Genomic DNA, 26,227 nt, shown 5'->3' on the forward strand with positions numbered 1-26,227 from the left:
ATTTGACCCTTTCGCCCTTTGGCCTTCTTTTCCATTTCCTTTTCTCACATTGTTTTCTTTCTTGCCTTTCTCTTTCCCATAGCCCTGTTTGCTGCTGTCTGCCCTGTTTTTTATGTTTTCCTCACTTCGGTCTCCTTCATTTAACTTGTCTCGCTGAGCCGCCGTTCTCTGCAGAGTCCAGACAGAAGAGTGGAAAGACGGGTAGAGAAGGCCTGTGGCGGGCCCCAGATTACAAACAAGGCCCCCGGGTGCAGCGGGGACCCCATTTTAATACTGATAAAGCCCGGGGGTGGGGGGCGGGATCACGACTCCACTGACGTCAGTCATACGTAGTCCAGTAAATGCGGTGGCAAGTGAGTTGGAAAAGGTGAATCAAACCTAATTAATGTACAGGGAGGAGGAAAGTCTACTAAACTGGTGGCCTGGGAGTAAATAAAAGTCCACCACACCTTGAAGCCAGGGTGTAGAAAAAGATCCAATAAACCCGGTTGCCACGTGTAGGAAAAGGCCCTGATAAATCATTAGATGTTTCAGGAAAAATATTTAAAGAGGAATATTAAAATGCCTCAGTTACAGCGATAACCCTAACATCACATTCTAATGTACGTCTATGGAAATTACATTTACGTCGCAAACATGAACATTTCATTTGATGTTGGCAACATTCTGTGTATCCATTTTGTTGCTGTGTTCACACTGAACAAAGAGTGCATTTTACAGACTTTATAAAGAAAACAACACTGCCATCTACTGTTTTGTATTGTAAATACAGTGGTAATCATTTTAACTGAATGGGAGATATATTTTTCTCATGTTCCCAAACAGGACAATATTTTTCACAAAAACGTTATTTTACAATTCTTTTTTTATTATTAAAATGTAATTAATGCATTATAAAACCATTACCCACCTTTTGCCCCATATTACTATTAGTGATTGTTAAAAAATAATGTATTTTTAAGAAACTAATTTAAATAATGTTTCTTTTATTTATTTTAAAAGTTGTATATAGTGCAAACAAGACCCTTAGGGGTGACACAGCGCTTTACAGTTAAAAAAAATAGTGGTATAGATACAGTCGAAAAAGTGATAAGCATAAGAAAATATATACAGAAAAATTTAGAATTGGTATCATATTACGACCACATAGTTTTTCGAAAACTGCCATGAGCTGAATCCGATAGGTGTCGAGGAGGTGAGTAGAGGATCAGAGCCGAAGAGCCGGCTCAGATTACGAGGATCTGGGTGACAACATAAGATCACAGTGCGAAAGTAATCTGTTGGCTAGTAGGAGTTTTACTTCTTTAATTCGTTAATTCTAAGTTGTTAAATAAATGAATTCCATTTTTAAAGCGCTCGAAATTCAAATAAATATTTACACATTTTCATCTTAAATGATCATTTAATAAATATTAAATGATTTTACTAAATTAAACTAAATTCGAATTAAATTACTTCCCTCCTTTTGCCCCATAAAGTTTGACCGTTCTTAACTCAATTGAAGAAGAAAAAACATAAATAAAACAATTGTTTTTTTTTCTTCAAAAACTCACACTTTCCCCTTATCACTTTAAAAACCCAATGATGAATAGAATCAAATTTTGATTCTGAGAAATTAGAAATACTCAACTGCATTTTTTTAAATGTCAAATTGACAAATGATGCATGAACATATGCAATAATGTCAGAAGAGAATAAAAATGCAGCAATGGGGCAAACCTCCCAGGACTCCGTGAGAGCAATGGGAGAGATAGTCTGGAGTGTGGGGGAGGATAGGTCCCACCATACCCTAAGAGGAGAACCTCACATGGCAAGAGGCCAGGAATTCCCTAGTGCAGTGATTCCCAACCTTTTAACTTCTGTGGACCCTCACTTTATCATTACTGGAACCCGGGGACCCACAATGAATCATTATTGGAATCCATTGACCCCCCACTTAGTCATTACTGAAACCTGGGGACCTAATATTATTTAATTTACTAACCAGTCGCGGACCCCCTGAGGTGGCTTCGCGGACCCTTAGGGGTCCCCGGACCACAGGTTGGGAACCACTGCCCTGGTGTACAGCCTGCGCCCAAACACATCGCAGAGGGGAGCAGCGTGAAAATAACTAGGAGGGTGGGAGGAAGGGAGGGCCGGGGGAGGCCTCTCCTGCAGTTAAGGCACATGGGGCGGGCAGGGGAGAGAATGCAGCAATCCCAACCATCACTTCATCAGTGCATGTGATCTTGGCTCCCACACGCTGTCCCACAGCCACCCAAGCATCCCTTGAGTCTTCTGTTATCTGCTTCTGAGAGGGAGTGGAGAGGAAGGGGGGAGGATTCGTGGATAACCTATATCCCCCTCACCCAGGCCGTACGCCTTAATCCTGTTTCCATTCCATCAGACTCCTCTATGTGCAATAGTGGGTTTTGCCTCCAAGGCCCCCCTCCCCACCAGGCTCCCTCCAGATCCCTCTCGGGGTGTTCGTCCACTTGAACCCTCTTGAGCCTACTGTTCTCCGCCACAGCCCATTCCAGTAAATCTGCCTGCCATTCATCCACCGTCGGAGGTGCCGGGCTGGCCCAGTATTTCGCAGTTCTGCACCTAGCTAAGACTAGGCCCAATTGAGCGAAACAAAATGCCATTTTACCTCCTGTTTTTAGAGAGCTGCAGCAGTCCTAGTAGGCAATGGCATATCCATGGGGTACCGCTATCCCCGTCACCCTTTACCTCTCAGAAGGGATGCCCTACCCTGCACAGCCTTGCAAAACCTGCCAGTGACGCACAGAACCCCCTGCAGTTAGCGTCTCAAGTGGGGTAAACTCTATGCAGCCACTGTGGGATCAAATGCACCCTGTGTAGGTAACAAAACTGCGTCTGTTTAAATCTGGCGTTGCTCACAACCTCTTGTACCTGTGCTCTGGCGCGCCTCCACTCCCTTTCAGTCAGAGGAGAGTCAAAGTCCCCATCCCTCAGTGGTTCCATAGCTGTGTGTCTCTCTTCTTTGAGGGTGACCTGTAGTCTGGAGGTGATACCTTTAACTTAACCCGGGTCTATTATCACACACAGAACCTTGGATTCACTGGGTTCATCTGGGAATATCGGCCAAATCTCACGAATCTTTTGGGAATACCTGCGTACTGTAGGAAATGACCTGGGGTTATTCCAGATTGCGCCTTGGCCTCCTCAGTTATCAAAAATGTGCCATTCAGGTATAGATTCTCTGCTGCCTGACAACCTCTCTCCATCCAATGCGTTACATCAATGGATTCGCCCAGTGTTGCAAATGCTCGCAGTCACAAAATCAGTAGGAGTTTGGCATACGGGGCTCGCTTCAGAACCGTCATGATCGTTAACTTCCAGGCCCAGGCCACTTATGTGACTACGAAGGGAGCCTGCGCCCCCCATGAGCAGACCGGGGAGATCCTCTGCGCCACTGATCCCGCTAGCAGGGACTTTTCCGTAAATACTCTAATACTTTACTTCAGCCCGAAGCTGCGATATAACTTTCCTATCCCAAATCTAAAATAAACGCCATTCATTAATAATTAACTTATAACATTAATTCAAAATAATTAAATAGAATGCATTCCTGCCACAAATAGAACACAAATCTAGTTTTAGTTTTAAAAAGTACTGACAGTGAAAGCATACATCGAAAAATAAACATGAAATTAAAATCCATTGTAAAAAATGCAGTGTAAATGTAAGCTTCTATAAATTTATCATTGTAAAGGTAACATACCGCCACATCCATTGTCTATAACCGAGGATTTGCAAGTGGCTTAGAAGACGTGGCTCTAGTGATCTTATAGTAGGAGCACAAATACAGAAACTTAATTGGTACCTTAGAGCAGTGTTTCCCAACTGTGGTCCGTGGACCACTGGGGGTCCCCAAAGCCTCCTCAGGGGGCCCGTGACTGCTCAGAAAGTTAAATAATATTAACAGATTAGGTCCCCAGCTTTCAGTAATGTTCAGTGGGGGAGGGGGGTCCATGGATTCCAATAATGATTCATGGGGTTGTCCCCTGGTTCCAGTAATGATAAAGTGGGGGTCCACAGAAGTCAAAAGGTTGGGACCACTGCCTTAGAGCAATGCCCGCTATAGTAGCACTTTCCGCGCTGATCTGGCTTAACCTTTCCTCATATCTGTTGTCCCTGCCAGTTGAAAGTACTGCAATCTAAACTTTTTTTTTTTTTTTTCTAGTCCTTTATCAACATCACTACTAAAAACAACTTCTTCAGCGCAGCTTTGCCACATAAATACATTTCACTGGAAGTTTGGAAAAGGCTTTTGCTTTATCTAGGTTCTTCGAGACGTAACAAAATCACTACTTCACTCTGTCCATGGGCCTTTGAAAGACTGTTTTGTTACCCTCGTTCCACCATTTCCAGGAATATAATGTATGAGAACTTTACGGTTGCCATTCAGTAGAATATATCACGTAATATCACGTATAGATCCACTAACCAAGCATTGAGGAGTAGGGTCACAACGCCATCTCTCTACTTCTGTCTCTAGCCCCATCAAATATTTCTGTAACTTGGCACAAATTGTCAACCCTGGCAAATCACTTGGTGTCCTCTACATTGAGTGCACTTAGAGGAACATACTGTGTGCACAGTTCCTAACAGAAGGTATATGATTAAGGTCTAACAATGTGTAAAGCTTTGCTGTAGAGTATATGTTCCAGTTCTTGAACTCCATGTACAAAATTAAAATAAATCATGGCTGAGATGTTTTTTCGGATTTGCCAAGCACACCATCAAAACCAAACTAGGGTTTTGTGAGATTTTGTGCTTTGTAATCTAAAATTGTTTATCATACAGGTTTCTAATTGCATGATTTTTTGATGTAATATATTTCGTTTAGGTTATTTAGATCACACAGACCTAGAGTCAAGTAAGAATGGAGTGCCTTTTATTAAAATAGTATGACAAGGAATGATGGCAATCAGGATAATGGAAGCATGAAACTTGCACATTTATATGTACAGGAAAAGGGGGCTCTGAGGTCATTTTTATGTGTCGATTGGGGGGTGGGGGGCTTAATTTGTATAAACCATCTGCTTCCTAATGACTGATTTAGCCAAAGCCAAAATGATCTACATATTCAACCTCGGCATCTTACTACGCTCTCCATCTACCTAACGTCCTTGTCATCTCTATATTTCCCATAAATGTGGGGTTTGATTCAGCAGCCACATGTTTCGATGATTGTACACTTTACACTCCACGTTCAATCCAATACCACACTCTTCTTAAGCATAGTTTACAGCTGTAACAGCCTCATGCTTGTCCTCCCACAGCACTCACTCCAGCCCTTCGAGAAAGTACTGAGCTTTGCAACTCGCATCACGTTGAATTACCTTAGGTTCCGAGACCTTATACCCTACAGTTTTGCTCTGCTAAGGACCTTGAGGAAGGTTTTAACTATTTTACCTTTCACAGCGAGGAGAATGGTTGTCCAGGCACTGATTGGTGCCCGGATTGACTATGGCAATGCGTTGTTCATTGGCTCCCCGAAATATGTAATTCAGAGATTGCAAAGAGTACAAAATGCAGCGGCTCGTCTGCTACTAAATATCCCTAAACATCACTCAATACGGCCAGGAATTGTTTCTCTACATTGGCTCCCGGTAGTAGAAAGGATCCAGTTCAAGACCCTGTGCCACGTTCACAGATCTATATTTGATAAGGGACCTGAAATGTTGAAAACTCTTGCTCAGGCTTATATTCCAGCCAGACCTCTTAGATCCTCCTCAGCTAATCTGGCTAAAGTCCCAATCATGAGGAAAACCAGATGGGGAGGAAGATCGGTAGCTTACCAAGGTGCTCTACTTTGGAATAACCTTCCTCTCAAATTGAGAGCTAACTCTCAAGAGATGTTGTTTAGAAAAGAATTGAAGACCTGGCTATTTAAAACCTAAATCCTTTGAATGATTTTTTAAGCAGTATGTCATCACTATGGCTGTATAAGCGCTACGAGGCCGTTGGCAGTTAGGCGCTATATAAACCTCTATAACATAACATAACAGTCAGTGATATAACTCTCAGTGCACTACAAGACTCTTTGAGGCCCAATTGGGTTATCACTGCACTAGATGGTAGGGCATAGTAACCTTGCCCAATCTCCTTGTATACTGTGAAGAGTCCTTATTGTTCAATATCTCAGTACTGCCTAGTCTCTACGCAACATATAAAAATAATTGGGTACCTTGACAAGAACTAGTGCAAAAAACGTAGGTAACAAGAGGACAACCAAAAACAGAACATAGAAATCCTAAAAACGGTCCTTTAAAATAAAACTTGTAGTGCAAATTGTATTCTTGAGAATAGGAATATTTTATTTAAAAAAAAAAAAGGCCGTAGTAAAGGCACACATTTATGTTGGTGCTATAAAAAAAAATCACATGTCCTGCCAAAGTTATTTTCAGGGTGGAAAAAATATTGTGTATCTGCCATCTTAACACCTTTTTAGCAAAACTTCAAATTTGAATTGCCACAAGCTATTATTTTTTGCAATGGGTGAGGTGATGAAATCGTTTCGGATGCATGAAAAATAAAATGTGAACGCAGAAAGGAACAGTCAATTTGTTTAACACAAATCCCAAAAGAGTACACGACGTTTGCTGTTCCCGAGAGTGGGGGGTTACACCCGAATCCCTCTTATTTCAACTATTACATCTCACACACTACTTTTCCTCCTTCTCTCCATCCACCCCTTCGCTCCCCCCGGAGTTTTTTGGAGAAGTGCAGGGGGTGTAGGTGTTTCTTTTATAAGCTAGTATTTTTTCATATGAAATGAATATTACGATTTTTACTTCTTTCTCTATTTTTTTCACTCACTTATTCCGTATTTATTTTGCCTTTCAGTGGGTTTTCATTTACTTAGGTACTCAGAAAAGAGGCTGTAGTATTTTGCTTTTCTGTAAATGAACATACATCATCCAAGTTCCATCTTCATTGGCGTATCTCTGACAGTTTCCCTTCTGCCGTCCAGTAAACCGCTATACCCAGTGACCCTTTCTAAATGCGCATCAATTTAAAAAAAACTAAACACGCAGGTTTAAGAAATATACATGCAAGATGGTATATAAAACAAAAGCGGAGGCCAGGCAGAAGACAGATAAGCACACAGTTGTGTTGCCATTTCAGGCCAACTGGCTTCTTGGCAAATGTGGAGCCCATTTCCTGTAGCTTTCTTGGACTGCCATGCACTGATTTGTTGTCTCCAGATTCCAACCTCAGCCCGCACAGAGAAGTTTACAGTCACTTCCCCTCCCACCTTAGGACTGTGCCTATCCTCTGCACCAACTCCCCTTTCAGCACAACCTCTTCCTTTCTAAGTTTTTTAATCCTTTATTGTTTGAAAAATACCCGCATTTCACTTCTTGATGTGTTTTTCAAACCATAAATCAGTTTTTTTCTCTCCCGGTAGGGAATCATGCTGGCATTATTAGCAAACTTTTCTTTTCTCAATGGCTCCTGGAGCCTTCCTGCGGTCAACATCCGGCCTCTTAGTTCTGCTTATCCAGCGAGGAGCTGTGTCATGAGCTGTGTCATAACCTGCCCTTTCCTGATAAGGGACGTGGAGGAGCCACACTGGCTGGGTATCGCGACAATCCCCTATTATACCCTCTATGCTCCACCATGGCAACCCACCTGCTACACCATCCTTTAAAAACTGTTTTATTGCATGGTATATCCTTTGTACTAAAGTCTTGCTTGTCAATTAAACAGTCATTTTTTTGATGGCTAAGCTATTTAGAAAACCTTTAATTTCCTCTAAAGTAATTAATTTCCTCTAAAAAACAAACAGACCTCCTTGGTGAATGTTTTGAAGACCCGATTGGTGATTTCACAAACTTCCTACATCACCATCCAATAAAGGTTGTAATCCAACAGCACCAGATATTGTTACATTCTCTTTACTAAGGCCCGAAAAAGTCCTTGAAAGTCAAGTGATAAATGTACTGTTTGTTGACTGGCACTTCTTCAGGTTGCAGCATTGAATTGCATTCCACCATGGGCATTTGCTGCAGAAACCCCAGAGTTATGTGCCACCTGCTGACCCGCCCATCCTAACCTACCACTTTGTGTTTGGAATTTCCCTCCTGAGCAAACGTTACAGTACAATACCTTAACCCAAAGAGATTAAATCAACTTCATCAGCCCTCTTAGTATTTTCCCACAAACTCAGTTCCTCTTTAACAATTCGGAAATTAATTGGCTCCTGATATCCTTTGTTCATTTATGATCAACTTCTAAAAGCTTTGCCTTCCCCATACGCAAAGAACCTGTTGTTTACCATTGCCTTACCCACTTTGCCGTGAAGCTGCCCAGTTTTGTGCAACATAGACTGCCTCTTTATGTCCTTAAATGCCTGTCCTTCCTAAATTTATCCCACTAATGGTAACCTTAACAATGAATCTTCCACTTTTCTTTAATTTAAAGATCCTAAATTACAGACTGATTACTTCTGTTCACCCATTTGGGACCTGTGGCGTGGCTCCCTCCAAATCAAACAATTCACAAAAAGGACACCTGACTACAGACCATCTAATTCTCTTTTCTTTATAATAAAAAAAAAAGCAGGGCTGTGCTTTACTTACTAATCTATCCACAAACAGACACTACAATTCTTCTCGCCCTAAAACAGGGCTTTTGATGTTTTTTTCCCTTAAAATTTTGTTGTACAGAGGTTTTTAGTATGGATTCTACCAGGCTAATCTAGGACTCCATTCTTGGAGAAAGTGTAAGTCAAAATAAGATAAAGTGACAGCTCTTAACTGTCATTTTCTTTCTTGATGGTAAACATGCTGCTTATACCCTTCACAATAAAAAGATCACTTTTTTCTTTATAAAGGGCTTAGTACCACAGTGATAGTGTTCCAATAATGATAACTTTTTGTTTGGTGTAGCACTTAAAACCGCAGTTGTGCAACATATATGTAAGCTATTAATAAGGTTTTATTATTCATCAATTTTATGATACTCCGGTTCTCTGACACAGACATGTGAAAGATTGCATTAAACTTGCAGGTATTCAATACTGTGATTTTTCTGGTCACAAGAACTTAATAGCTGTACTTGATTTTCTGAACCATATTGGTCAGAAAATTGTCATGTTTGTCAGGGAAGTTCATTATTTATTATTTCATCCTGAAAAAAATGATACCTTTGTCATACCCTCAAAATTTGGTGCAGAAGTCTTTAAAAATGTGCTGCCACATCCACCATCCTAAAAGTGAGTCCATGAAATACATATGCTGCAAGCAGATTGAGGAACAAACTTTCCTTAATGATTCTGGTGGAAAACGATTTCGTTGTATTCGGATGATAGATGTTCCACATTGAATACTCCAGAATCACCGATGATGTGCACCAACACCTCACTGTTTAGCAGAAGATGGTGGAACACTTGCATTTTCCCATTTAAAGCTCAATGATCCACATAGTCGTAGCTTCCTGACTCTTTACTCGCAAGCATGACTACAGCTAATATTCCAGTGACTCTTTCCTTATCCTCCTTTATGTGGAGGATGCAACTTGTGTGCTGAAGATAGTTTTTGGGTGAAAAGCATCTCTGTCCTTCAAATCTTTTAGCAAAAACTGAGAAATGTTTTAGACACCTTTAGACAATTCTGTAATAGCACGATTGGTCCTACAGTATTGGAGTCCAGTAGAATAACTACCCATCGAGATTGAGTTATTCTCTGAGGTTTACATTTCGTTGCAGTGCCGCCATTTTCAAACAGAACAGCAATGTTGAACCTTACCTGCTGAATAAATCTAAATTGTTCTGTGTGTTAATTGCCATTGGGCATTCTACTATGTCATAAGTAACACTTAATTCTTACTCAAAAGCTCCTTCCCTCCCAAATTAACTTGAGGCCCTAATTTCACCAGTACCTTTAACCCGTATCCAGGTATTTAGACTACTGAGTCAGGGTGGCTCAGTGAGTTGAAAGTTCACCTCTGAAGAATGCCCCGCTCTGGAGCTCACAATTTTGAATCCTAGTCAGGTTGACTCAGCCTTCCATCATTCTAAGGTGAGAATATCTAGTATTTCTATACTACCTTATAGTAACAGCTGTTTTGTTAACAGCCTCAAGAGATCAATTTTTGTGAGAGTTTGCTTTACAAACATGTATTTCATGATATCACTAAAGAACACATTTAAAAAAGAGATTACAATTAGAATTTCATCAAAATAAGTTCTTGGTGGAGCACAGCATTTTTTAAAAATATTTGGTGCATCTAATAATTTTTTTCACAGTGCAGAATTGATTTCCTATTTCTTTCTGCATCAAAAACGGAGTAAAGTCCTGAGTGGCTGAGGAAAATAGTCCTGTAACCTAGAGGTCCAGGTCTCCTATTCTGCTTGCTAATGATCCAAAATGTACAGTGCACTTGGTGTGCATGTCCTACTACCGTTGTTGTCACAGTAATTTACTGTGCAGGGGGCTACCTACAACATCTAGGAAGCCATCATTTGGAACGTTTTCAAAGAAGAATGCCTACCTGTTCTTGATTAAACATGAACTCCATTCCTCAATAAAGACCATTGACAGTTGAGGCTGCCTTCTTTCGCAGCTGTCAAGCAGCATCTACTTTGGCAATCTAAGGGGGCTACTGCTTCCAACAATGTTTGCCCAAGGCCATCATCTATGATAGAAACACTCCCAAGATGACAGCCATGCAAGAGTCGGTCTTTAGGACTGCGTCAGCAGTTAGACCACTAGCAAGAACCTGCAGCTGGGATCTCTACTTCCGCCATGACATAAAACGACTTTTCTAATTTTTATGACCCCCAGCAACATCAGAAGGCATGAAAGTGCTTTGCAGCAACACTGCCAGAGGGTGTCCTTGGAAAGAAAGTATTGGGCTGCTGGAGGGAGTTCTGTGGCCTCTGGATGGGGGGTTCCCAACTGTCACAGGACTGAACTTTGAACATTATTTACCTACCCACAGAGAGAAGTGACTTGAGTGGCCCTAAGGAAACACTTCAGAAGCTAATCTGTGCCTCCCACGCCCCAACCTCCCCCACTGACTTGTGGGAATATCGAGATTTGTGAAATGCAGTCTGCTAGGTATGATGTGTGCCCTGGCCCGCTACGGAATTGTTGGATGATGGTACTAATGTGTTGTGCATATGCTCTAACTGCCGTTTTCTTCACAACACAATAATACAATTAGTTCTAAAAGAAAAAAGTGTTTTGCAGCAAATAGTGAAATAAATTCCAGATCACAGGGATGGTGTTTCCATATGTCTCTGCACAGCAGCGCATTATATGGATACACCCCAGCTTATTCAACAGTGAGGACATGAAGTAGGTGGCAAGTAGGTGTCCTTCAGGCCACCATCAGTGTCACAGCTAGCAGACTGTCCTTTCACCCGCTGCCCTCTGGTGAACCGTCCAGCTCACTGGCAACACCCTCCACGTCCTACACGACACAAAGCAATCATATGAAAACATGGCAGCTAATTAAGTTAGAACAAAATGTTTGATTAAGAGAAAGCAGAGAATTTTAAAGATAAACCATTTTTCAAATTCCTTCCCGTGTAGAGTTAACAAATATTGATAGGCGATACGTAACATATCCTATAGGATCTGGTATTTATAGTTGATCCATGCTATTCCTCCACCCTTATCAGCCATTCTCTTCATGGCACTTGAGACTGGAATAACAATGGAGTGTCTGATGGGAACATCGGTCTTAAGGTAAATAAGGTTTATTTTTTAGAGTGCTCACTTAACATCAAAGTGGTTTCTTGGTGCTAAAGCAACAATTATATGATGCATATCAGTGCGTAATTAATGGCTTCTTATCCACTAAGGATTCCTAAAGACATAATTTCTCCTATCTAAACTAATACAGATGAAGACGAACCGTGTACACATCATTTTTGATCTTGCCCTAAATCGGTGGCCTGGTTAGGGTTAATGGGTCATGAATGTGTTGGAGAACCATTGGGCCACATAGGCGAGGCACACATGGTAGATCACTAATAGTCATCCAACGTACCCTTTTTAACAAAACCAATAGAACCTTTCAGAGATTTCTCCAAAAACATCTCAAGAATTGAAAGTCCATTTCTGGTAAGCATTCTGTACAGCCACATGTTGTAAGCAGTCACTAAGACCACTTAGTGAGGAAAGGTGACTACTAGAATGTGTCTGTTGTGTTCTTTGTCATAGATCTATCAGCAGATATACATCCTCTAGGCTATTGATTACTACTTTAAAGAATAGAGAGGATCACAGGCCATCCAAAGACTTGTTCACTTCTTCCACCAGGAGGGAAAACACAAAGAAAACTCGTCAGACAAGAGAGATTCGAAAGTTTTGGCTTTTTTAGTATTATTGCTAGTTTTGTGTACACATTTGCATGTTTACTACATAAAATAAATTGACCAAGGGTTTTAATTTTTTTACTATGTGTGCGTGTGTGTATATATATATATATATATATATATATATATATATATATATATATATATATATATATATATATACACACAGTTGTATTAAAAAAAAACTAGTGAAGGCAGAAGAGTGCATCCATTCGACGTTCCACGTTTTGACCCGCTCGCCTTTACCTTGAGCTTCTTCCTATCATAGAAAGTGAGATGCCATTTAGTTTTAGCTTTCATTTTTAGTTTTTTTAATTTTTAATTATTTTAAAATTTAAAGTACTGCAACAATTTTGTTCTAAAAATAGAAACAGAATGTAAAAACAAAACATGTAGTAACATTAAACGCAGAACAATCTGATTACCACTTTAACTGGTACAAGACAAACTTAATTCCCGAGTTACGCAGCCTATTTGCGCTGTAAAGATTTTCTCACTTAGTTAGGACAGTCCTTCGATACCACATTTCTCCTCATTCATTTGATGGTGTACCTATTTTCAATAGCTCTTTAAGGACCACGTACTTCAGGAAAGCCACTAACATTCTTTTTTGTGATGTAGAGCAGGGGAGAACCATTTACTCATAAATTTAAGCCACGCAATGTAATCCAAATTAAGTAATTTTGCCAGTGAGAGTTGAGACCTGCTTTGTTATAAAAACCCAAATCTTTTCATTTTTTTTTATTTATGGGATTAGCAAAGCAAAGAACAAAACAATGATACGATACCAGACACTACTAATAAGTGTTCAAGTTGGAGACTGTTGACTAGACCATCATGTGAGTTAAGGTGGCAGAATATGCTACATCAGTTACAAGTATTTGTAATTTTCGTCATGTGCTGATATTGCTTATCCATTTGCTAATATAGTTGGTACATGGAAAAACACTTCTTTTGTAGTTGTCAGTCATTCTGATTTGTGTGTTTTACCCCCAAACCCATCATTCAGCAGAAGCCCTGTTTTGTAATTTGGCTGCCCCACCTTAGCAAATCTCATCACTAGTCTTCTTTGCCCTTTGCATAGAATATCCTCCTACCCCAATAGGTCAGTATCCTTCATTAATAGGTACATTTGAGCATTACCGTTGTGCATCATCCTACCCTAATTGATAATTCAGTAACCAGGTGTTCTCTTCTGGGTCCTGTAGACATCAACCTCTAATGTATACAACGGGACATAATGTGGTGAAATGCCTGGAAACATAACACTCTAAATACATCACATAACAATATTAATCTAAACCAAACTTACCTTCCAATCAATCACTAGATTGATGTTTTCATAGAAGGGCAAGTATTAAGATAGTTAATACTGTAAGTCTTTCACTCTTCATCTGGCATTAAAACATCTTGGAGCGAGAGGGCACAGCACAGACCATTGACAACTTGTAGTGTGAAAAAGGCTGCTTTAATGAATCAGGTGCACGTAACCATTCCTAGGCAAATCGTCGTACAAAACACGCTATACATCAAACATTGCCTACAAATGACCTACCCTTCCCTCCACGTGTCCCCTCTACCACTCCCAACTCAAATACCCTAAACTATATCATTACTTACCTTAAACTATCATTACTTACTCAAACTGTAAATCTTTAACTTTACTGCTGTCTGCAATTATGAACTTACTCCAGCCCTAACTTTCAAACTGCTTTACCCACCCCAAGACAATCAAGCCTATTCAAAGCCTTAAAACCGGTCAACAGACTATCACACATAAAAAACCCTTACTGGAGTTTTTCCTGTCTCCCCCCCCTCAAACCACACTGTACCAGCTTGTGGCGCTCTGTGCATTTGGAGCATTCATGCCGGAACTTGCAATATTCACTACTCCTTATTACTGAAACCCTTGGTGAAAGCCCAGCATGCCCACTCCCACTCCTATTTGTTCTCTGTCTGCAGCACCCACCCCTCCCTGTGTGAGATTCCTTTGAAAGGGACATTAAACAACCGTCCTCCCTCTGGCTGTAAAGACTGTGGATGCTGGCCTCGCTGGGCCCATAGTGTGAAGCCACAAACTGGTGTCCAGTTCCCCCTACTTACCTTCAGAGTCCTCAGCAAGACACCCTGAAAACGTAACATACCACACCCAGGCATACTCCTCTAATATAATGTGTGCCTTTTGTATGACACCCATGCATTTAACAGGGTAACACAGCACTCTGGAAACGTCTCACAATATATACTGGCATTAATAAAAAATGGCGCTGTCCAGTTTTCTGTCGTCACTGGTAGCTGCTATGGAGAAGCTTGATCAAATCCATGTATTCCCTTTACCATATCCTCTCCTTAGTGGATCTAGGGGTTTTGTTATTTCTGTAGATTGTAATCTCCTAATCTTTAGTTCCTTCCTTTCTTTCTTTCCCTCCTCCTCATCCTGTCCTTGTTGGTACCCTGCCCTGACTGATTACCCCGAGTATCCAAATTACCCTTCTCCCTTTCCTTCACCCACCACCTTACCTTCTTCTGGCGTATGTCTTTCCACCACTGTGTTCTCCTCCACTTTACCTTCCTGTGTCTCAATACTCTTATCTGTAAGATATGTATTTTTCCGAAGCCCCTCCTCCATCCCATTAAGTGTGCCCTTCTCCTCCTCTCCCACTCCAGTTGACACCAAAGCTGGATGCCCTTTCCCCCATGCCTGCTTACCTCGCTTTAGCGTCTGTGCCTACTCCAAGGGTTGCCATCCTTTCTCGCAAGATTGCTCCATCAGCGTCTCCTGAACCACCTCCTGCAACAAACAGGGGACCGATTCCCGTACCCCCACCCCGTCATCTCTCTTTGCCACTTTCCCCATTGCATGTGTGTCCACCACCTACCCTTCTTCCACCTTGTCCTCATCATAATGAAGTACCAAGTTGTCTTCTGCATCTTCCTTGTCCCATTGCACTGTACTCGTACCTGGCATCTTCTTGTCCAACCCGTAGAAATGAAAGAAAATGTAGGTCAGATTGTCTTGGGTGTTAAGTTTAGGGATAAGATGTATTGTTGGATTTTGTTAATTGCAAAATGTCTTACTGTACCTTTGAAAGAGCTAGATAGCGAGCATTTGCATAGTCCAATCGAGATTGAATTGAAGACATGACAACTTCTTCATGAAATTCGGAAGGAGTGAAAGGAATGACCTTTATTAGTAGTTCTTTAAATTCGAAAAACAGGTGAAAGTAACTTTAGAACTCTGTTAATCCGCAATAGCTTAGTTTCTAATATGAACCCCTAATGTTTTACCAAGTTCACAGAAGGTTAAAAAAAAAAATGCCCATGATATTGGGCCAGAGGCTTGAGTCCCATTTATGAATAGGGCACTTGACGATTACAACATCTGCCTTTGCAGGATTTAATTTGACAAAATTAATCATCCATTGAAAAATCAGATGCAAGGTGTAATGTGCAATCCCTACACTAGTAATTGTCCATACACATATAGCACTTCGCATGGTAAGAATTTGCAACAAATGCCTATAATGAAAAAAAGCAAATCTACAAGTGTAAAAAGGCAGAGTGTTGCTGGCTGTAAGGTCTGGGGTGGCTGAAGGTGCAACCCTTGAAATAGGGCAACTTGGAAGCATTTCAGTCGTCTCTCGAGATAATTTCTGAATGACAGACGGGTATGGAAGGGAATCTGCTAATGCCCTCATTAATATTGGCTAGCAGGCAGACTGAGAAATAGTCACATATTGGGATCACCTGAAAACAGCCAATGGGTTGGGTAAGGGTCAATTGCATGGCAGATTTGCCTTTAAAGGGCTTGTTCAGAATGTCACCTTTCAGACCAGTAACAGAAAAAGATGTAATCTGGGCAAATATATTTTGCAGTGCGAATCTTTTCTGGATTCACATGCTGTGCATTATTCCGCCACCTAGTGATCTAGTGGTTGGGTGTGCAATCCTCCAATTGTTTCATATTTTTTTTGTTTGTTTTTTGCGTCGATGAACCCCCTAATTGGTGCTTCCTGTGACGTCCTTCGTGCCCTCCCCAGGAAGCTCACACTCTTGGTCACCATCTTGAGGGCTCTCCAAGTCATGAAAGCAGGAAGCTCAGAAGAAGTCTGTCGAAGAAGTGGAAGAAATTCAGAATAAGTTCATTGAATAAGAGGTACTGGGGAAGATTCCTCTGGTGAAGGGAAGTTTTCCTTGATGGCTAGAAAATGCCCAGACAACAGGCTCCCTGTTCTGCGTGATGGAAAAGAATGTGTTCAGTTCTGCCTGAATTGCCATCATAAGTTCGCGCAGAAGGATCAACATCATATCTGCAATCTCTGTCTGCCAGTCGACCTTCAAAGCACCGACTGAGTTGGGTTCAAGTCGAAGATGCTGAAGGCAAGAGTAAAGCATAGACAGGCGCACCACACCATGCAGGGACAGAGACCTATACCATCCTTAAGAGACCTGGGTGTGTCGAGCGACAGCTACAAGACCATCGCTGAAGGTGCCAAAGGAGAAGCTTCAGACGGCGACCTGAGACTAGTCAGGAGGAAACACTCAAGACCAAAGACAAGAGACCAGAGGTAACTCCAAAAAATGGTCTCAATGCGAGTGTCTCGAAAATGAGCTTTAAGGCACTAAAGGGATCCTCGATGTCAAAAAAATCATAGATGGAAGGCAAGCCTAGAGACAAAGAACCCCTCGAATTCCTCATCCGAGGCCCTGCAGGAGACACGTCTCCCGAAAAGCCTCAATCGTCAAGACATCGGGACATGTTAACATCGAAACAAGAAATCTCTCGGGAGGAGTCAAAGAGCTTGATAACCAACACATTGTCGAAGGATTCTTCAACGTCGAAACTAAAATTTACATTGACGCTCAACTCTGAAGAAAGCTCAGTGGAGATCTAGAGAAATAAGCAGCACCTCAAAGCTGAAATGGCAGTGTTAATCCAAAAGAAAAAGGATTGCAATGCCTCTCTGAAGGAATTTCGAATTCCTCTAAAAACGTCAATGCCAAAATGCCAGGGGGGGAGAAGTAGGTGGAGGACATGGACCCTCCCATGACACCAGAGCCTCAGGAAGAAGAGGAGGAATTCTTCAATAAAGATGAAGAAGAGGAAAGCCTAGGAATGTTTCAGGGATCAGAAGACTCTGAATATTGCAAGACTCAATCCCATGAGGTAGATTCTCCTGAAGGAGTAGATTATCTGCAAAGGCCATTGCCTCAGGATGACACTGCAATGTACAGTCAAATAATAAAGAAGCCTACAGACAAGTATGGAGTGCTGCTAAAAGAGGGAACGGCTCAAACATGTTTCCTCTTAGAGACTTTAATACTGTCCGAAACAAGGAACCAGTTTCTTCCAGTGTTAGCCAGTGTACTGGATCAAGGAAGGGAGTCTTCCAAGTAGCCCTCTACATGTAGAGCAGTGATGTCAAGGTTTGAAAAAATATATAAGCACTCTTCAAAGGACCCTGCATACTTCAAGTGTATGGTATGGGGTGACTCACTCATCACTTCTACAGTGAGGAAGAGAGCGAACATCAGGGCCACCCCCAGACAAGGAAAGTAAAAAGATGGGTCTGATTGACAGGAAATTTGAGAGGAGTGGAGCCAATCAATGGTGTGTGGCAAAATCCACCTCCCTCCTTAACAGTTATGCATACCAACACTGGGAGGAGATGGCAGAGGTCATGAAGCATCTACCTGAGCAATACAGGAAAAGAGTGGCTAGCCTAGCGGAGGAAGGCAACATAATGTCTAGGTTCAGCATTAGATGCAGCTGACCCTGTAAGTCGCCAAACGATGGCAGGAACAACTTTACGCCAACACTCTTGGTGACATATTCCGGATTTAAACTGGAGGTGTAAGTCAACGTTATAAATATGCCCTTCAGTGGAGCACAGCTGTTTGGAGGCATCGTTTATAAAACACTGCAACAGCTCAAAAAGGGCAACAAAACTTCAGAATCCAAGGAAGCGTTGCAATTTAGGGGAAACTTGGGAGAAGTGCCGCCTTAACATGCAGGCCTACAGGGAGAGGCAGTTTCCAGAGTAGCTCTCCTCATCGGGGCTTTCAAAGTAGCATCCAACCATCGGCCCCCAGCACCACTGGCAATACCAGCAACAAAGGTGCCAGTCCTTTCTGGGATGGTTACGTGGGTGGGGCAGCCTCACAGGAGTGGCACAACCCCATCAATCAAGTAACTTGGTCTTTACAGACATCCTCTTACACACACCACCAGTGGGGGTAGAATAAAGAACTTCCTTCAGAAGTGGAACAAAATAACGTTAGACAACTGGATATTAAAGATCTGAATATTGCACAGAATTGGCCAAAATACCACCAGCAAGAGGACCAAAGAAAAAGGTCCATTCAAGTGAGAAAACATCATGTTTACTCCAAGAGGCACAGGAATTGCTGGAAAAAAAGAGCAATAAAAATGGTACCCAGAAAGGAGATCAAGAAACAAAAAAGCTCAACATATTACCTAATCCCAAAGGAAGACGGTCTCTACGCCCAATTCTTGACCTCAAATTTATTAACAAGTTTATAAAGACCCAAAGATTCAATGTGACAACCTTACAGGACGTCCTACAGCAATTGAAATGATGGGATTACATGGCAACTAAAGATTTTAAAAGACACTTACTTGCACATCTCAGTGAGTCCAAAACACAAGAAATACTTGATTTGTGGTGAACAAGACACTACCAGTTCAGTGTACTAGCTTTCGGAATAAAATCAGATCCAAGAGTTCTTACAAAGTGTCTAGCAGCAGTGAAAGCAAACTTGAGAATGCAAGGGATACATATTTATTGCTATCTGGCCGACTGATTAGTAGGAGTAGACTCCCACAACAAATGCTAAATTCATATAAAACAGGTGATGAGGAAACTCTTCACACTAGTTTTCTCCATAAACATAGAAAAGTCATCCCCAAATCCAGATCGAAAAAATTGTTTCTAGGAGCAAAAATTAATTTGATACTAGGGAAAATATATCACAGTGAGAGGAGAATGGTGTCAGTACTTTAGCAAACTCACCTCTACCATCAAGGGATACTCTTGGACAGTGAAGACTGTGACGATAATGTTGGGGAAGATGGCCTCATGCATCCCTTTGATTCCATATGTGAGATTCCATATGAGACCAATTCAAGAATGGCTTCAAAACTAATGGTCAGAGAGTTGAGAAGAGCTAATGTATGTCACACAAAATACAAGAGAAAATGTTGTGGTGGAACAAATCGCATATAACAGGAGGACAGAACTTTGCACAACCAACTCAAACTGTAAACATTACAACAGATGCTGCTTACATGTGAGCTCACATGGGCGCGGAAAGCCAGAGGGATCTGGAAGGAACACTAGGCAGTCTAGCATATCAATGTCATGGAACTAAAACAGTGTTCCTAGCCTTAAAAGCCTATCAGAAAGAGTTATTAAGGAGAACAATATTGATTCAAACAGACAATGCCACTACAATGTTATACATCAACAAGCAGGGGCAGGTGGGACTCAATCCTTTACTCTTTTCGACTCTAGCCCAAGAAATCTGGAAGAGGTGAGTGCAGTGACAGATGTAGCAGCGGTCCATCGACCAGGGAAGGAATCTGTAGGAGCAGACTAACTGAGCAGAGAAGCCTCATGCTGTCATGAATGGGAACAAAATCAAGCGGTACTCAGACTTTTTTGATTTGGGGAACCCAAATGTAGAGCTATTTGCAGCATCAAAAATGCAAAATGCCAAAACATTTGCTTCCAGGCTGCCACACAACCAATCCCTAGGGCATACTCTGTCGATAGACTAGTCAGGAATATTTGCATACGCTTTTCCCCAGATACCACTGTTACACAGAGCGATCAACAAATGCAAAAGTAGGAAAATGACCCTAATACTAATTGCGCTTCAGTGGACGAGGCAGATGTTGTTTTCAGAACTAATAGAAATGGCTCAGGGCAACATTCCAAAATTGCCAAAACAAGACCTGCTGTCAATGGAAATTGGGAGGGTTCCATTTCTAGAACCAGTCTTTCAGCCTGGCTTTTGAAGACTTAAATAATTCAGTCATCTTGTGCTCCCAGAGAACTTTGGGGGTCATTACGACCCTGGCGGAAGGCGGAGAACCAGTGGTAAGACCGCCAACAGGCTGGCGGTCTTTTTCTCTGTATTATGACCATGGCGGTTACCGCCATGGTCATCAGCTGGTTCTCTGTTCTGCCCGCCGGGCTGGAGACCTGGGTCTCCAGCCCGGCGTCCGTCACTATACCGCCGGCGGTATTTGGACCCGGCTTACCGCCACGGTTTTCCAGTGGTCTGAACCGCCATGAAAACCATGGCGGTAGGCACTATCAGTGCCAGGGAATTCCTTATATATATATATATATATATATATATATATATATATGTGTGTGTGTATATGTATATGTGTGTGTGTGTGTGTATATATATATATATATATACACATATGTATATATACATACACATATGTGTATGGATGGAATGACATTTATATGGCTAGTGTAAATGCTTCTTTAAATTAATATTGATATATTATGATTAGACTAATAATGGTGTAGTAAGCCTACTTCATCCTACTTGGAGTCTGAACAAGATTGTGAAATGCTTGAGATGTTACAGTGCAAATAAGATTTTATTGTATTTCATTTTTTCAGTGTACCTTCTGATTGGACTGATGGCGATGTTGCTAATCTTGCAAACCTTCCACAAGGCGGCAGACCTGCATGGACTCACTGACCTAGTTTTCCTCCCCTCCAAGCCGGAGTTGGAGGCGGATGATCAGGAGCAGATTCTCAACCCTCCACCCCGGACCTCCGAGCCATCGGAAGCAGAGTCGAACAAGCAGCAGCTGAATCCTGCCACTCACACCAGTTACTCCTCTATCAATCGATAACCACTGCGACACCCGGGGACATCCCCTCAAACTGAATCAACTCATCCCTGGGTGGGGGAAGAAAGCGAGTAGGAGGGTATCATTTCTGAAAAGCATCTAGTAACTAACTCTGACCTTAAAGCTTCTGATCTGGGATAGTAAATGAAAAAAAACAAATTAAAAAAGAAAAAAAAAAAGGTAACTTCATTTTATAATTGTGTCATCAGATATATGCTTTTAGTTTGCAAATATATCCCTTTGATATCAAACATGGGCTTCTAGTCTGAGAATAGACATTCTTTCTTAGAACATTTTTATGATTGAAATCTTCAGAGAGAGTATAGCATTATAGTCCGCCTGGTGAGGGCTAAACTATTTGTTAAAGGCCCTGTTAGAGGTTCAATCTTAAGGCAAGAGCCTATAACGCATGAGAAAGCCTTTAACAACCCTAAACAAAAGCGCTGTAATGCTGTTAGCATATTTAGCCCACTGAGGGAATAATGATCTAAATGAAAAAGCACAAATTGAAAGAGAAGCATTGCAGTGTGGGAGAAGAATGTCTGTAAAAGTCATTATTGGTCCTGAGTCACTCTTCCGTTTTTTGTTTTCAGCATTCCAGTGCTCTAATAAAGCCTGCTGCCCAGTGCTGAGCTGGTTGTTAAAGGCCTTGCAGCGAGGGCCTATAATGAAGGAGTTGGCCTTTAACAACGGGTCTAGCCCAAGGCAGAAGTGCTATAAGGTTATCAGAACTTTGAGGTTAGAAAGTTCTAATTTAAAAAGGGCGAAACAGAAAGACAAACGTTAAAATGTTGGAGTAGAAGGCTGATACCAGCCATTATTAGTGGCGACCCACTGTCTTCAGTGAGGCTCCGAACATTCCCGTGTTCTAGGGAGAGGGCCTTAACTGGTACAGCCTGAAGCAGAAAGGCTATTGGAACATTTCACCCACTGATGGTAGAATGTTCTAAGTTAAAAAGAGAGAAACAGAAAGGCAAGTATTGAAATGGTGGAGCAAAAGGCTCATTCCAAGCATCATAAACACTGAGCCACTTCATTGGAGAGGCCAACATTCTAATGTTCTAATATTTCTTATTTGGATCATAGTATAGGTATGCAAGTGATCTGTTTTTCTGTCTGCACATATTTCCTCTTTGGGATCATGTTTATTTCCTTCTTAAAGTGTCATTCTCGCGTACTGCACAATCCTAGACTTTGGTGCTTCGTCTTCTATAAGTCGTTAAGTATCTGAGAACCAAGTGTAAACTATATGGACACATAATTTATTATTCTTTTCCACAGAAGAGAACCATGTGTCACTTTCTGTCATAAGTGGTGTACACAAAGCATGTTACCTTGAATAAGTGCCTTTAGTATCCCTCAGTTTTAAAGCATCTATGGTAGCATGCCTGAATCTCGGGTGACCGGTAAATTTGGATTATGTGCAAGAAACCAAAGATATGCATTCATTGACCATGATGCTTGAACGTTGAAGTGTGGGGATATCGATTTTCTTCTTAGTTCGTCATGTTCTTCAGAACATACTGTCTCACTGACAATCCTTCTTTTTTTTTTTTTTTTGCATTTACATCCAATAAATTGCATTTTTAATTGTCCATTTCTTTTTCAACTGGGTGGATACAGATAAGATTATTGCATATTTTTGTATTTAAAAAGAGGGGCCTCGTGACATCCAATGCTTGTAAATTGCTGCCATCTATGGTTTCACTTTTGATGTTCACTCAGTTTCTTCCACAAGACCTGGAGTGCTTGGTAAGATGTGAACAACATTCAGTAAACACGTCAAGCACCATCTTACAAGTGACTTATGTTAGAAGTGTGGAGAAGAGCTAGCCATTGTGAAATCACTCTTTTAATTCCCTGACGAAAACCTCCACATGCAACCACTTACGATAAATGAGAGATAAGGCACTGGTTGAGGAAGATGTACATTGACGAGAGAAGTATGAATAAATGCAATAGACCTAGTTGTTGGTATGTGAGCTTTAATTTACGTGGGCTGCAGGCATTTCCGACTCCCAGAAGCTCTGCGTGTGACAAAACTCTACACGCAATTCAATCAAGTTAAATGGCAATGGGTCTTTCTAAATTCCACTACCAACAGCAGGAATGAGATCAGAAATTATACTTTGTGCAATAGTATTTATTTATTGTGTATTTTTTGTTGTGTATTTTATTTATTGTGTAGTTATATATAGCTAAGCATTTCATGTTTTGGTCACCTCTAGGCTTTGAGGTGTATTTTCCAGGAGGCGCCTCATTCTAGTACTAAAATGGATGGTTAGAAGATCCTATAGACTTGAGAAAACATTCCAAAGCCAACATTAATAAGGAGGATCAGAGGACATAATAGGAATCCACAATGAATACCACTTTGCCTTGAAGAAAATGTCAAAATAATAGAACCGCTTATGTATGGAGCTTTGAAGAAAACTTGCTAGTCAATTGGGCAGAAGTACGTCTCCTTAAAGCATGTACGACGAATGGAATTGAGAGTATTCATAAATCCATTTTAGGAAGGAAAAATAACTTGTTCCTTACTCCTTGATTTATGAAAGATAATACTTGAGTATTCACCTTGAACCTTGTCTTAACTAAGCACTTAGTGTATGATAGGACATTGCTAACTAATCGTAGGAGAGGATTTCTTTCCCGCAAAACACAGAGGCATGATGTAAACCACTTGCACTTGTGTTACAGCATGAGACAATCCAGATTGCAGAAATCCCAGGATGGGGGTACAAATGTTGTTTAGTAAAACAAACTCCTTGTAAAATACCTTACCATATGCCCTGTGCGTATGTCCAAATCTGTTTCCTTTCAGGACTTTTTTTTTTTAATCATCTCTTTTCAGAGGAGAGTGATCACATTAGCTTAGTGATTGAACACCTTTGGTTAGTTAGATGTGGTTTAAATGATGATGAACATCATTTCTAGATTTTTCCAAGAGACACAGATTGGCAAAATAAATTCCATCAGGAGCTGTAATCTCTAGTTTATTAAGGGAAAGAAGGGTTAAGTATTTTTCCTAAGCAAGGTTTGGCCTTTGCAGAAGAACCAAGGAAACATTGTTGAAGCGGTAGAGAAGTAGATAGTATTGGAGGACTACAGCATTAATGACAGATCAATGTGTATCAGAGAGCAGTTGTGGAGGCTGTTAAATCTTAAGAGATTCCAGGACAGTAACAGAAAATGAAGGAAGTAATATAGTGATTTAATGAGATGAACATGAAAGCATTCCCTAACATTGCCAGTTCCATGAGCATTCCGAACGTGACTTTCACTCTTCTGATGGATACTTCAAACCACAGATTTATCACCTTAGGACATCCTCGGGTGCCAGACTGGATCTGGAAGATTTAAACAGCATTGCACAAGCACACCGGTAGGTGACATGGTGTGGCCCTGCCTCTACTATATTCTGCCCTGGAAGTGATGAACGAAGCTGCATGTGAGTGCCACCCCTGCACACCCTTCCTTTCTTGCTATGCCTTCATATGATTAACTGGAGTTTGCTGCCAACTTTTTCCTAGTTTCTTGGCAAACTTTTTTTTGCTGTGAAATTTTTTTTTTCAGCGTGCAGGAGAGCTATTTTATGTCCCTCCATTAAACTACAAGGTTTAAACCTTCAGGGACTGTCGCAAACAAATGTCTGTGACTGATCTCAATGAGGTCTGTCTCTTGTGTTAGGGTTCGATGCAGTACTCAAAGTCCTGTGATGAGTACGACCTTATAAACCTGAAGACAATCTGGAGATGTGAAGTGAAGCTATACGTCACTGAACACCGAAAGAAGCCTCAGAAGTCCTGCTCTAAGTCGAGAGAATGGACCGATTCCTACTCTTGAGGACATTCTCGCAATAGGTTGTTGTGGAGGTCCCAAGTCTTTTAGTAAGTCGAAATTGAAGTGGAAGCACAAGAAGACCAAGCTGAATTTGTTCCATACCCTACATTCTCAACCTGAAAATTCGTGAGACCGTCAGGAGTCCTTATGGTTTTGGTGCTCTGCTGAAGAGTCAGTTCTGCAACTGATTCAGATGCATCCTGAGTTTCTGGGTCCATCGGCAATGCTGCAAAAGATTGAGACCTTCAGATAGGCTATGTTTTGATGCCCTTCCAGCTCCCTCTGGTGTGCTTTAGGGGCTCCTAAGATCAATGGAGGCCTCTATTCAGGATTCCGCCAGCAGGTCTGCCTCTGCCGTCTGCGTATTCAGAACCAGCCTCAGTTTTTGTTCCAATGCTGGAGCGGACTTCCATTCCTACACCAAAATCCACACCAGTCCATGCGACATTGACTTCAGCACCAATGCGATTTAGTGCTGGATGACCACACAGTTCCTAAAGACGTCTCCAGATCTATCTCTGCCCTGACGTAGGCCACTTCTCTACATCATACTTACTTACCTGTCCCCAGTTCATTCTAACTCAGACAGAACCATTCCTTTGTCTCAAAGCCATACCTAAGCACTCCAACAGAACAGATCTGATTAGAGCCAACAAACTTTTGAGGATGAAAATGGTTATCATGGTGAATGTTTTCTGTCTGGATTTGCAGGATAACAATGGGTTATATACATCCCTGGAAACTGGGTTTGTTCTCCCATGGGCCACCAACCGAAGAGAGTGACTCTTTTGCCGTGGTAATAAGATGTGCAACAGAGCTTCTGGACTTACAACTGCCAACTATGGAAGTCAGAACCAACATGCTAACAGAGTTTGTCAAATAGAACAAAAGTTGTCAGAAACATTACTTCCATTTAAAGATGCCCTCTCCTACAACCTCATCGGCACATGGTCTAGGCCTTGCTGCTCTTTTCCAATGAAGTGGCAGAGTGCCAAAAGCCAATGGTTGAGACCAGAAAACCAAGATTTATTGTAGCACCCTATACCAGAGAGTTGGGTGGTTCAAGCTTCCATCAATAGGGCAAACCCCAATTATTTTCCTATGAAGACTCCTGACAGATTCCTAACACTGTGAGACTT

At 41.4% G+C, this 26,227-nt stretch overlaps 1 protein-coding gene across 1 annotated transcript in view; it reads left to right on the forward strand.

Annotated features, from left to right (window-relative positions):
• KCNK6 (potassium two pore domain channel subfamily K member 6) overlaps positions 1-22,840 on the forward strand; it is a 190,283-nt gene extending 167,443 nt beyond the window's left edge. The window contains exon 4 of the mRNA XM_069207200.1: positions 21,010-22,840. Coding sequence (XP_069063301.1) covers positions 21,010-21,248 — 239 coding nt within the window. The 3' untranslated portion in view covers positions 21,249-22,840. The remainder of the gene's footprint in view (positions 1-21,009) is intronic.
• Positions 22,841-26,227: the final 3,387 nt, after the last annotated feature.

The sequence above is a fragment of the Pleurodeles waltl genome, chromosome 9 (genome assembly GCF_031143425.1).
Source record: "Pleurodeles waltl isolate 20211129_DDA chromosome 9, aPleWal1.hap1.20221129, whole genome shotgun sequence".
NCBI lineage: Eukaryota > Metazoa > Chordata > Amphibia > Caudata > Salamandridae > Pleurodeles > Pleurodeles waltl.